The sequence below is a fragment of the Lampris incognitus genome, chromosome 1, assembly GCF_029633865.1.
Source record: "Lampris incognitus isolate fLamInc1 chromosome 1, fLamInc1.hap2, whole genome shotgun sequence".
In the NCBI taxonomy this organism is placed as follows: Eukaryota; Metazoa; Chordata; class Actinopteri; order Lampriformes; family Lampridae; genus Lampris; species Lampris incognitus.
The window spans coordinates 149248833-149262223 of NC_079211.1; the positions used below are offsets into that span (position 1 = coordinate 149248833).

General features: G+C 45.9%; 1 protein-coding gene across 1 annotated transcript in view; it reads right to left on the reverse strand.

Annotated features, from left to right (window-relative positions):
- Positions 1–326: 326 nt before the first annotated feature.
- cspg4ba (chondroitin sulfate proteoglycan 4ba) overlaps positions 327–13391 on the reverse strand; it is a 52711-nt gene continuing 39646 nt past the window's right edge. Inside the window, exons 7-10 of the mRNA XM_056280344.1 lie at positions 12926–13057; positions 6744–6916; positions 3863–4046; positions 327–2386 (exon numbers count right to left, since the gene is read on the reverse strand). Coding sequence (XP_056136319.1) covers positions 327–2386; positions 3863–4046; positions 6744–6916; positions 12926–13057 — 2549 coding nt within the window. The remainder of the gene's footprint in view (positions 2387–3862; positions 4047–6743; positions 6917–12925; positions 13058–13391) is intronic.

Genomic DNA, 13391 nt, shown 5'->3' on the forward strand with positions numbered 1-13391 from the left:
CAAAAATAGTTTGAGAACCAGTTGTAGATGGGATTGTGTTACTCATACTATACTTGTAGAAACCCCAGTTAACTAGCTGGCGTTGAGGGTGCAGGGTTTGGTAACAGGGGTCTTATCCTGTTCTTATCGTTGGTTGATTGTCCTATCAAATAAAAGGGCCACTCTACTCCTAATAATTTTGCGTTACCGGTAAACAATTTGCAACGGTTTCACTGAAATATACAACCACATTATGAACCACAATCAAGCAATTGTCAACAACAGGATTCCCCAATACCCCCCCCCGCCACACACACACACACACTCAAATAAGGGCTGGTGTGCGATTATACCCAGTACTGATTCTTCTGAAGGCTAGGGCTGGTGGTTCTAATAAGATGGGAAGATGCCCCTGGATCACCGTTGTTCCAGGAACATATGGGAATGGATGAATCATGAGAGTTGTAAACTGAACCCTGGTTTGGTGTTAGCAATCTATCAAGAACAGGGCTACTGGGACAACTGGGGCTCAGTGGCGTGACAGTCACTGTGGGAACTGTTGTGCTTCTCTGGGGTTGGCCCTGATAGGACTGACTGGCTGGAAGTACTGGTGAAGACGATGGCTTTGGTGTAACAGGGTTCTGCTTCCTCTGTCTGTAGCGTCGAAGTAAGACAACCAGCACGACAAAGATGATGATGAGGAGCAGCAAGGCCAACAATGGCAAGATGACCAAAAGGGGGTTTGAGCTTTTCTGGGGGTAGGACTCAACACGAACCGGCGTGTTCCTGAAGGGAATGTCCTCTGGACTGAGAGTGGGCTTGCCAAGAGTTGTACCGAATGTGTGAGTTCGATTAGAGTTTCCCCAGCGGTTGCGCACTTTGAACTTCTGTTGGGTTTTTTTTGGTAGCTGAGTGGGACGGACGGTGGTAGACAAACCCGCTAAAGCAGTTCCAGTTTTGGAAATTTCGCTTGATGTCTGCAGGATGGGTGTGGTGGATGCAACGGGACTCTTTGTTGTTGGGAAAAGTGTTGGATCATAGGGCACGATGGTAAAGTGGAACTCCACTTTGGCTGGTTGAACGTTTTCAGCTTTCAGGAGAAGCACCAGGGAGTCATTAAGTTCCTGTGTTCCAGTCATGTTGGCATTCAGCTCCAATGCTACCTTTCCTCGCCTAACATCCCAAAATGAAAATGACTCTGCTGGAACAGTTTTCTTGGACATTTTAAGCCTTGTTTGAACCACCTTCCCGTACTTAGGCTGGGAAATAACTTGAAAAAGAGGGTCACTGTCAGTTACATTAGCCAGTTCAGAGGCATTGAGGAAACCAGCGTTCATTGTGACAGTGATGCCGTTGGGAATCTTCAACCCTTGCCCAAACTCCATCAAAGGTTTAACAGTGATGTTGACCACTTGGTCAGTCAGGTTAGCTTCTGAAGTGAAAGCACTGAATTCAAAGCTGTCTTCTGCGGAGGCAAAAGATGTCATATGGTACGACAGCCATCCAGCCTGCAAATCCTCCTGTTCAAACTTTGTAACCTCCTCATTGTCTCGTACAAGCTTACCAAAATGTGGAGGCCTTGTAATCTGGTAGTGAACGGTGGTGTTTTTCCCATTGGTTTCAGCAGCAAGATTAGCTTGGCTAAGGGAAACCGCAGTCTTGCCTTGTACTAGCACCAACCCAGTATTGTTGACCAGCGAAATTGTGATCTCTGTCACCTCTATGTTGAAAGGTTTGTACACTGGCTTATGGTGGCCATCAGTGACGCTAAAATAGAACACCCCTGAGGCCGAGCTCCCATCGTGGATAAAGTAGACACTTCCATTATTGATCTGGGCTTGTGTGAAGGCTGCAATTGATTCATTCAGATTTCCTTCTAGAGCTAGGTAACCATTGCTGGGACTGCCAATGACAGAGAACTTAACATCACTGGGAGAGTCGTCTAAGTCCTCAACTTTGAGGTTTTCAGGCTTAAGGGCGACCACATCTCCTCGCACCACCCTCAGTCTTGGAGCTTTGGTCTTAAGCACCGGGGGCTGATCATTCACAGGAATGACTGTAATATTGAACTGCTCTTCAACAACATCACTATCCTCCAGAGGGCGCTGAGCAGGTTTGCCCTTGGAATTTAGCCAAGTATCAAAGACAAAGAAATCACGAGTCGTCTCCGAGTTGTCATGCTGGTAGGTGATACCATACTTGTTGACAATGAACTGTGAGAAATTCGGCTTCTCCTTGGTGAGGTTTCTCTCGCCCACCACAATGACACCATGCTGAGGCAGAGATTTGACCTGGAACCAGACCTCGTGGGAGCTTCGTTGAGGGGTCGGCAGCTTGGACATGAGGTTAGAGGCATCTAACTTGGACTCATCAATCACAATACTTTCTCCTTCAGTTACGACTGCACCTAGTATCATTTGAAAAAAAACAAAAAAACAAAAGACGAATTAATGATTTCTGTCCATTAAACACGTTATCAACACTAATTTATCTGTAGCTTATATATAAGAAAATATCATTATGATGAAATCTGGTGATGGTTATCCACACCACTAGAGCTCAAAACGGTCTAAAAACCACATCCATGCCCAGAAAACCGAGGATGAAGTACGACAGATATCAGAGGGATCAGTTTGGTTGGTATCTTCAAACGAAGGCTTAAAATAAACACAAATAAAAAGATAAAACATTCTCTTTTCATTTGCACTACCTTCTGCTTTATTATTTCACAATGTCATCATTACATATTCCTCAACACCTTCATCTTTTAAATTCCCTTACATTTTCTTTTTATCTTAATCTCTATGTAATTTTTACTTTCTTCATCTCATGCTGTTAAACTGCTCTCAATTTTCATTCCCTTTTGTTGATTGTAAACAAACTTTAAATTGACTTTTTACCATATTATTATGCTTGTGAATGGTTTTATTTTCTTCTCTCAAATATAAAGCCCTTTGAGCCATGTTCCATGTATGAAAGGTGCCCTAGAAATAAAGTTTATTATTATTATTTAAGATAAGAGGAGATTTAAGATTAATTTTATCAATCCCCGTGGGGAAATTCATCCTCTGCACTTAACCCATCCCAACACACACTGTAGCTAGGAGCAGTGGGCAGCCGCCATGCAGCGCCTGAGGTCCAACTCCAGTTCTTTCCATTGCCTCGGTCAGGGGCACAGACAGGGGTATGAACCCTAACATGCATGTCTTTTTGATGGCAGGAGGAAACGCACGCAGACACGAGGAGAACATGCAAACGCCACACAGAAAGGACCTGGGGCGGCCTGGGGTCCGAACCCAGGACCTTCTTGCTGTGAGGCAACATTGCTAACCACTGGGCCTCCGTGCTGCCCTGTTATTATTATTATTATTATTTGATTCCATTATCCAAGCCGCTTATCCCAATTGGGGTCGCAGGAAGCTGGAGCCTATCTTAGCAGCCATTGGGCGGCAGGCAGGGAGACACCCTGGACAGACCGCCAGTCCATCACAGGGCCGACACATTCACACCTAGGGACAATTTAGTACCGTTGAGTCACCTGACCTACATGTCTTTGGACAGTGGGAGGAAACCGGAGCACCCAGAGGAAACCCACGCAGACACGGGGAGAACATGCAAACTCCACGCAGAAAGGACCTGGGAGGGCCTGGGGTTTGAACCCAGGACCTTCTTGCTGTGAGACAACAGTGCTAACCAGTGGGCCACTGTGCAGTCTTGTTATTATTATTAATAATAATAATAATTAATATAACTAAAACCTCCCTGATTAGATGGCTGGAATACCTGACACAACAGGAGAATGTAATACACTACCTGGCAGAAAAAAACCAAACAACAGTAGTGGTGGTACCTGAGGACCTAATTGAAAACCACTGATCCATACCTGTGTTTGCGAGCAGGAGTGTCTTGCGCTCAGGCCCTGCATTCTCATAGGAAATGTCAATTTTGAAGGTCTGAGTGTCCAAAGATGCAGGAGGCGATGCCACGGCGAAGGTCATTGAGTCCATGGCTGACCATCCCACCGACTCTATTGGGGTCTGAAGATATAAAACCTCTCCTCTGTCCACCTAAGACACACAAACACCACAGATGCTGATGCTCCCCATGATCCAAATTAAGGTCACATCACTGAAACTGCACAACAACAAGAAAAACCATCTCCAAAGGGAACTGATGGTCTAATCAACTGTCTGCACAGGTCAACAGCCTGTGTAACTGGCACAGTTGCCCACTATAATTTAATCAATATTCTGAATTTTATTCAAGAAGCCGCGATGAGCGGTGAATGCAGCACACTGAGTACAATAATTTAAGGATGTTTGATCAAAGCCAGCAATAAGTAATTCATGACATGAAAACTTCCTGTGAGCCACTCTGCTGGAGAAGCCTCGCTAATTTCCTCAATGAAGAAAATCCACTATTCATAGCATCGCAAACTGGCGTCACTGAGCATGGGTGGAGAGACCTTAAGGTCTAGTTAAACAAAGCTAAAATCTATCAGGAATTGTTTTGTCAATTATTTTCCTTTCCTTTTTCTGGTACAAATAAAATCTAATTGATTTATTGCACGCAGCCATGATTTCAGGGTCGGTTTCTGTGACGGACTGGCCATCTGGCAAGGTGGGTAAACGCCAGAAGGACCGCCCAAACATGGGCCGTTCAGAACGAATTATTACATTGATCTAGAAAAAAAAGGAAAGAAAAAGAAACTTTTTTGTCAATGTTGATTTATGTTTATCCATCCATCCATTATCCAAGCCGCTTATCCCAACTGGGGTCGTGGAATGCTGGAGCCTATCCCAGAAGTCACTGGGCGGCAGGCGGGGAGACACCCTGGACAAGCCGCCAGTCCATCACAGGGATAACTTATTTCAGAGGCCCAAAACATATTATATTGGCCCTTAACACTGTGGATGTGTGCCATGCTCTTTTAACGGTTTAGTGAAACTGTTAGAAGGAGAAGATACTTTATTGTCACTGTACATTCATGTAATGAACTTCATCCTCTGCATGCAACCCATCCTATTGTATAGGAGCGGCGAGCAGCTGCAACGCCCGGGGACCAACGGCAGTTCTTCTTTCCACTGCCTTGCTCAGGGGCGCAGCCAGGAGTATTAACCCTAACATGCGTGTCTTTTTGACGGTTGGAGGAAACCGGAGCACCCGGAGGAAACCCACACAGACACGGGGAGAACATGCAAGCGCCACGCAGAAAGGACCTGGGACGGCCTGGGGTTCGAACCCAGGACCTTCATACTGTGAGGCAACAGTGCTGACCACTGGGTCACCGTGTTACTGCATTATTATGGATTGTGTCTGAATGTGTAGTTTATGTATTTATGTTAAATGTGCCTATAATTTACCGGTGGAGCCTGTGATGTTGGTCCTGTTTAATGCTCTGCCAGTCTGTGATTGTTTGTCGTTGTCAACATACAAGTTGGCAGTTATTTAGTTTGTGTTGGTTGTGATTTTGTTCTGCATTCTAGGTCAGTATGTAGTTTTTATCTCGAGCTTCTCATGTTTACAGCACGGGGTGGTGTTGGGTTTGGATATATGGCCGGTGTAATATGTCACAAATGCCTGGGGCTGTTTTTTAATGCCGGTCTGTCACTGTATACGGACAGGTACCCTTTTGTGCTATTAATCTATTAGAGGCGTGCCCACTCTTTTTAGAAATCATATTCTAGGATTTAGCAATGACATTTTTCAAGACTTTTGCTTGAATATACATAATGTGACCTTCTGCTCAGTGAAGGTCATATCATTCAGTTATAACTATCAACTATTAATATGCAAACTCAGCGGGTAAAAATGAGATTTTATAACCTATAATACTTCTTCTAGTGTGGGAAGATGGCAACGCAAATTCACGTTTGCAGCGGCCACGCCCACTACCATCATGCAGTGTCTTTGTCCACGTCTGCGTCTCAATTTTTCTTCATTTGATGGCTGGGAGGGCTTGGTCTGCTGGGTCCTGTGGGCCCAGGGACCACGGCCCTGCCTGGAGCTGTGCCCGAAGAGGAAACACGGAGGACGGTCAGACAGGACGCGGAAGCGGGGCAGGCTAAGCTAACTGCTAGCCCATGCACACCGGCAGTTCCGACAACACCGAGGGTGGTCTGGTTTTTAGTGTCATCGTGTGGAGTGCAGGGAGGTGTGTCGAAGGTGTCTGGCTGGGAGAGCTGGCGTTGGATCAGCTGAGGGAGCTTGGTCTACTGCGTCCTGTGGCTCCAAGGACCACGGCCCTGACCGGAGCTGTGCCCAAACAGGAAACACCAAGGGCGGTCTGACAGGACACGGAAGTGGGGCAGGCTAAGCTAACTGCTAGCCCATGCAGACCGGTCATTCCGACAGTCATCCTGGCTAGCGTTCGTTCTCCTGGACAGTGTTTTTTGTTGTTGTTTAGTTTAGATATATATGTGTTAGTTTGTATATATGTGTTCTTGTAGTGGTTGTAGTTTTTGGATATGGGTTTTTGTCTTTGTGTTGCACTGCTGTGGGCTGGGGGAAACGATGTTTCATTTCATTTCGTGTGCGCAAGTGCATGAAATGAAATGACAAATAAAATGTTCCTGATTCCGATTATACAAATTTTCCATGACCTCATCAACACCTACAGAACATTTGATCAATTATATCCTTTTCCGGGTGTTTTCCATGACTGGAAAACTAGTCTATAAATTTTCCTGTTCTCCAGGATGATTGGGAACCCTGTTTACAGAAACTGAAACAGTTGTGAGGTGGACCTCGGGCCTCTCCCTTACCATGTCCTGTGTGAAGGTGGAGATGTCCAGGGTGGAATTATCCAGCTGCACCACAATCAGTCTGCCCAGTTTAGGACGGCGGATCACGTTAAACGTTATGGTGCGATTGAAGGCACTGCTGACGTCGTTGGTCACCGCCTGCAAATCTTCAGCCGTGATTGGTTTGGAGGAACCTAAGCAAGAAACAAGAGGAAAACCTGACACTGAACAATTCCAAACTAACAAGCTTGCATGATAACTGCTTTGTCACAGTATTACTTGGTTATCCGGTCCCTGTATATCCAATGTGAGAGCAGAACTGCAGAATTGCATCTCTGCTCTTTGCAGATGATGTGGTTTTGTTGGCTTCATCAGAACATGACCTCCAGCGCGCACTGGGGCGGTTTGCAGCTGAGTGTGGAATGGCCGGGATGAGAGTCAGCGCCTCCAAGTCTGAGGCCATGGTTCTCTACCGGAAAATGGTGGATTGCTCCCTCCAGGTTGGGGATGAGTTGTTGCCTCAAGTGAAGGAGTTCAAGTATCTCGGGGTCTTGTTCACGAGTGAGGGTAGGATGGGGGGGGGACTGACAGGTGGATTGGTGCAGCATCAGCAGTAATGGGGATGTTGTACCGGACCACTGTGGTGAAGAGGGAGCTGAGCCGAAAGGCAAAGCTCTCAATTTACCAGTCAGTCTTCGTTCCAACCCTCACCTACAGTCATGAACTTTGGGTAGTGATCGCAATAGTGAGACCATGCATACAAGCGGCTGAAATGAGTTTCCTCCGTAGGGTGTCTGGGCTTGGCCTTAGAGATAGGGTGAGGAGCTCGGACATCCGGAGGGAGCTCGGAGTAGAGCCACTGCTCCTTCGTGTCCAAAGGAGGCAGTTGAGGTGGTTCGGGCATCTGATTAGGATGCCTTCTGGGAACCTTCCTTTGGAGGTTTTCCGGGCAAGTCCAACCCGGGGGAGACCCTGGGGTAGACCAAGAACTCGCTGGAGGGTCTACATGTCCAATCTGGCCTGGGAACATCTTGGGGTCCCCCAGGAGGAGCTGGAGGGCATTGCTGGGGACAGGGACGTCTGGACTGCCCTACTTGGCTTGCTGCCACCACGACCCGACCCCAGAGAAGCGGCTGATGATGAGATGAGATGAGGTGAGACTTTGTAATCTAAGTTGCAGATATGCAATTCTGCTCTCACTTTGGTTATATAAGCACCGGATAACCAAATAATGCTGTGACAAAGCAGATTTTATTTGGTTACTAAACATTCACCATTGATATTTTCCGCCTCCCACAAGACGCAATTATATTCCAGTGATAGATGCCCTACACCAGTTAAACAGGAATTTTATTTTGTACCAGTGTACCAAATACTGTATGTTGAAGAGTTGCATTAAAACATTGACCCTACTTATCAACTTCCCACTGAGAAAAACAGTTGTATTGTCTGGCATTGTCCTCGGCTGTGACCACACTGTTAAGACTTGTGTGTGGCTTCTATGAGTGTCGCAAGTTGGAAGTTTTTCTTTCTGGTAGCGTCTGCAAACACCTCCAAGACTCCAAATTATGCTCGACAAGGTCTGAAACAGACGTACGAGAGACCTTTGATGTGCCAAATAAAAGCTAGACAGCCCAACATCACAATCCTGTTACTGCTCCACCCTAGCTGCAGCATGTGGTGTTGTGCAAAATTCACATAAGGAATTAAAGTGAATCAGCTCCCAACAGGGTGTGGTGTCTGAAGGTTAAAATGGAAGAGAAAATATCAAAGGACACAGACTTCCAAGAGCTTCCTATATTCCTCTGACGAAATGCACACAGTCACATAACTTCCCCACTGACTCGCTTTCCACACATGATAAAATTACTTCAAAGCTGTTAAGTGAGGGACAGTGAGGATGGGGTGAATGAAACTAGTGACGCTCTTCAATTACCGTTCTTCCTCACTCCCACAATGCATCTGCCCACCACATTCTCTCTCATGCGACATCTGAAGATGGAAAAAGGAGAAGATTGACTCGGGGTCATTCTTTTCAATCTCTCATGAATGGAGGAAATAAATAAAGCAGTCCAGTGGGTTTTCCACTAGACGTTTTTCAGCCATGGCTTAATCTGCCCCGCACCACAACTTAAATCTGGTGAATTTAAAGTCATGAGAAGCTCCTGTGCACATTTTGGAGCCATGTGAAATAGTGCATGACTAAATCTGTGCATGTAGGTTTTATTGCATGGTCACCTTTTAGAGGAATGCTTGCGGAGCCGTTCTGGTGTGCTGTGGAAGGCAAGTGTATGGGGGGAAAAAAAGTATGGACAGATTCCTCATACAAGGTTAAGCCCATGAGCAGAAGCACTTTTTCTGCTATTCCAAACGAATTCATCTAGTCTAAGGTAACTAGTATTACACGGTTCTTATGTGCAGACTATTAGCAGATTACTGCTTGACCTCTATAAAATCAGCCGTCACAACATCACACGACACTTCCGAGGAAAATTACAGACTCCAGCAGTCGAAACATGTAAAGTATGAAGGATAGAAAATCTTCTAATAGTCTGTACATAAGACCTGCATATCACTTGTTCTGCCGTTCGACCTTTAAAACTAAGCTTTGAAGGGAAACTGGGGCTCAGTGCCCACATGCTTTGGAAAATAGTTCCTCTGAGCAGCCAAGGAATAAGTTGCGAGGACCAAACCAAAACAGGAAAAAGATATTAACCTTTTCTCGAGCCAGAAACTCCCTCGTCAAAAGAATGTGAGCTGTTAAGTCGATGTCGCTGCCGACTACAGAAACGGAGGAGCCAGGATCCAAATGTACCCGACTGTGTTGGATGCATAAACAGCGGGTGTTGGGCCATTTTCCACACAGAGATTGAAATCAAAAAAAAAAAAAAAAAAAACTTCGTGGGAGAAAATTTTGACCTCCATGCAAACCAATAGCATCTGCCAAATCATGTGAATGATTTGGCAGATGCTATTGGTGAATTGGTAAATACTAGTGTTAATCCACTGGTAAGGGAATCAGACATGTGGCATCAGATAACAACAGGCTGCCTGGTGTGCAAAAACACAGCTTTTTACGGAGAGGTTTATTTAGGCTATATGTTCAAAACTCCATGTGGTACCTGTGTTCATGGTAAAGTATTGACTTTTAATTGTTATCAGCGCTGTAACTGGGCCATCTGAGATGCAACAACACGGTCAGCTTAACTTGAGACCCTTCTCTATTGCCTATATCACCCATGCACTGGTTTGCACACTGGTGGGAATATGTTAGTGCTGCACAGGAGGTGATAAACAGGATGTTTCATGTAACATCCCGTTGACCTTAGATAACACGGAGGCCTGGCAGTTTTGCTAATGCTAATCTTTTTTTTTAATTGAAACGTTTTAATTCTACATACAACACATGAAACGAAAGAAAGAGGGGGAAATAAAATGATTACAATTAAATAAATAAATACATAAATGAAAGGGAGGGGAGTCCTACGGGTTCTCTGCGAGTTCAAGTTCTTCTATCGAGTCAGAGAGTTCTCTAAGATTCTTCTTCTCCGTTTACCTCAGCGATGAGAGATAATGGTACAGTTCCCTACGAAAAATGCAGAAGTTGGGCTGCGTTTTCAAGCATCTGTTCCTATGTGAAAAGAACTTTCCAAGAATAATAACGCCGAATCACGCGTTCCATCTTTCACCACATCCTCTTTTTTTTTAGTTCGGAGAAATCGTCAAATTTAGGAAACAACCAATAATGCAGACCTTCCTAAAAGGCACCAGCAAGCTGACATCCAGAAGACACACGTTGTGTTGTTTCAGTGTGTTCATTGCAAGATGAGCAGTTATCAGCAACCAGGAATATCTATTTGTCATTCCATGCACCTGCTGCACACATGGAATGACACGGAACATCGTTCCCCAGCCCACAGCAGTGCAACACAAACACAAAAACACATATCCCAACAACAAGAACACATACTATATCCCAACTACAAAAAAAGACTACAAAACACATATATCCAACATATATATTTATAAAAAAAAAAACACTGTCCAAGAGAGTGAACGCCAGAATGACTGCTGGTCTGCATGGGCTAGCAGTTAGCTTAGCCTGCCCTGCTTCCACATCCTCAGGCGCAGCTCCAGGCAGGGCCGTGGTCCCTGGGCCCAGTGGACGCAGCCGATCCAATGCCAGCTCTCCCAGCCAGACACCCCCGACACACCTCCCCGCACTCCGCACGACGACACCAAAAACACAGTCAATGCTAGGCTAGGCTAGGCCGCCGCCAGACCGCCCTCGGTGTTATCAGAACTGCTGGTCTGCACGGGCTAGCAGTTAGCTTAGCTTAGCTTATTTTATTATTATTAGTCATTGTTATATTTATTATTATATAATTATTAATTTTGAAATTGAATTATATAAACAAATGATTATATTATTAATTAATTATATAATCGTTTATTATTATTGTCATGCGTCGCTCCACCGTGCACGCTTGCTCGTTGTGTGACGTCCTCACTAGTGTGACTGTTGTGTAGCACTGCAGTTGTGAGTTCTAACCGGGGTGTTGCTATTGTGGTAAGCTCTCACATGCACTTTCAAAGTTGCCTGTGTGAATGGTGGAGGGGTTTTCGTAGCAGATTATATTTCAGTTAAGTGATCGCAGTAATTTGGTTGGCATACTCATCACATTCCTCAAACAGGATTATAAACAAATCTCATCCAAACACTCTGCTTTGGGATGTCTTGTTTTACTTGCACGCTGTTTTCCTTAACAGTGCCAGAATTTTTTCTTTTTTCTTTTTTGCATCCAACACCTGCCAGATTTTGTTTGTGAGGAGGATAAAAGGCATTTATTTCCATCTCAAGTCATTCTTTTCTCCATCCATCCATCCATCCATTATCCAAACCGCTTATCCTGCTCTCAGGGTCGCGGGGATGCTGGATCGGGGATGCTGGAGCCTATCCCAGCAGTCATTGGGCGGCAGGTGGGGAGACACCCTGGACAGACCGCCAGGCCATCACAGGGCCCACACACACACACACACACACCCACACACACACACACACATTCACCCCTAAGGTTGGACTACCCCGGGGCTCGAACCCAGGACCTTCTTGCTGTGAGGCGACCGCGCTAACCACTGCACCGCCAACATTTAACATGCTGTCTGTATGTTGACAGTTCTTCTTCTCCCTGATATCAGAAGTGTGCCCAGCCCAACACAGCTGTCTCGGACCTGCGTCACAATGTGCAGAGAAAAGCAGCTGTAGACAGCGGATGGAAAACTCAGAGGAGTGTTTTTCTGCCCTGACTTGTGTGCAATGCATTGCACCACCTACAATAAGTCACCAACCACACCAATTAGCTTTAGCATGACTGAGTCTGCAAACAAACAAAAGGCTATTTTTAGCTCCGTGTGCGTTAACGTCGGCCCATGGCTGCGTGCTAACAGAAGGGCTGCGGCATGTGATGCGTCAGTCTGGTATTTGGGGGGAAATTAACGACTCGAGTCCGGCAAAGGGAGCTGAATTATTCAAGCAAGTGAATTCTGGGTAACAGGGATCAGCTGGACAGCCAGGTTAAACCTTGGGAAGGGTCACGGCTAACGAGCGCTGCTCTCCCCGTGACTTTGATTAGATTAAAAAAAAAAGAAAAGAATTTGATTAGACACATAAAGAGCAAGTACAGACACGACACTTGGTCATATGAGAGGGGTTGTTATTTTTTTTTTGGTATGAGAGGAAATACCTCAGAGCACGCACGCACGCAGACACACACACACACACACACACACACACACACATACATACGCACACACAGGGTAGATGAATGTGTTCTTCACTCATTTGGTGTGCGTGACGCTACCAGCTTTCCACGGAGGGGACTCTGTGTGGAGGGGGGCGTGAAACGAGCTGCAGTGTGTAGTGATGGTGATGTGAGTGTGTGGTCTCGGGCTCTGTGGGAGAAACTGGAGGAGAATCCTTTTCAGCTCTTTTTCTTTCAGTTCCTTTGTCAAAAGCGAGGGCGTGTTCTGGGCCCGCGGGCCCGTCCGTGGCGGATAAGTGTCCCGTCTGAAATGAGCGTGCTCATGGTGGGGGGGGGAGTGCAGATCACACCTTTCAGTGACGCCTCCCTTGGCTTTAATGAAGCCGGACAGCAATAATAATAATAAATAAAAAACACACTGAGATTTGCGTCCGAGTTTACCTGGAAACACCTTGAGGGGCCGATTCGTCTCCAGGCTCAGGACCAGCGCGCTCGCGGTGATGCTGAAGATCTGCCGGGGGGTGAAGTTCACGCCGTCGTTGACTTGGAAGTTGAAGCCCCCCGACATGGCACCTGCATTGGCACACAGAACAAAAGGCCAGATTGACTCCCCGCTTGACGCTTCGGTTTGGGACGGCTGTCGAGATTTAAGAGGAACTGGGCGTCTGATGAAAGACACAGCGTCCCATAACTTCTCAAAACCCATCAGATAACAGGAAGTGGCGGGTAAAAACAAACGTAAAAAGACATGACTGTGAGAGCAAATTTCAAAAATAGGAAATTAAAAGATAATAAAGTAAAGCTGCTCTGATGTTCAGCGTGCTAAGATTTCATCGTCCGACTTTTGTCATCTTGTCTTAAATTGTTCCCGGTTTCCATTTTCTGTTCTCTCTTCCTGACGGTAAAG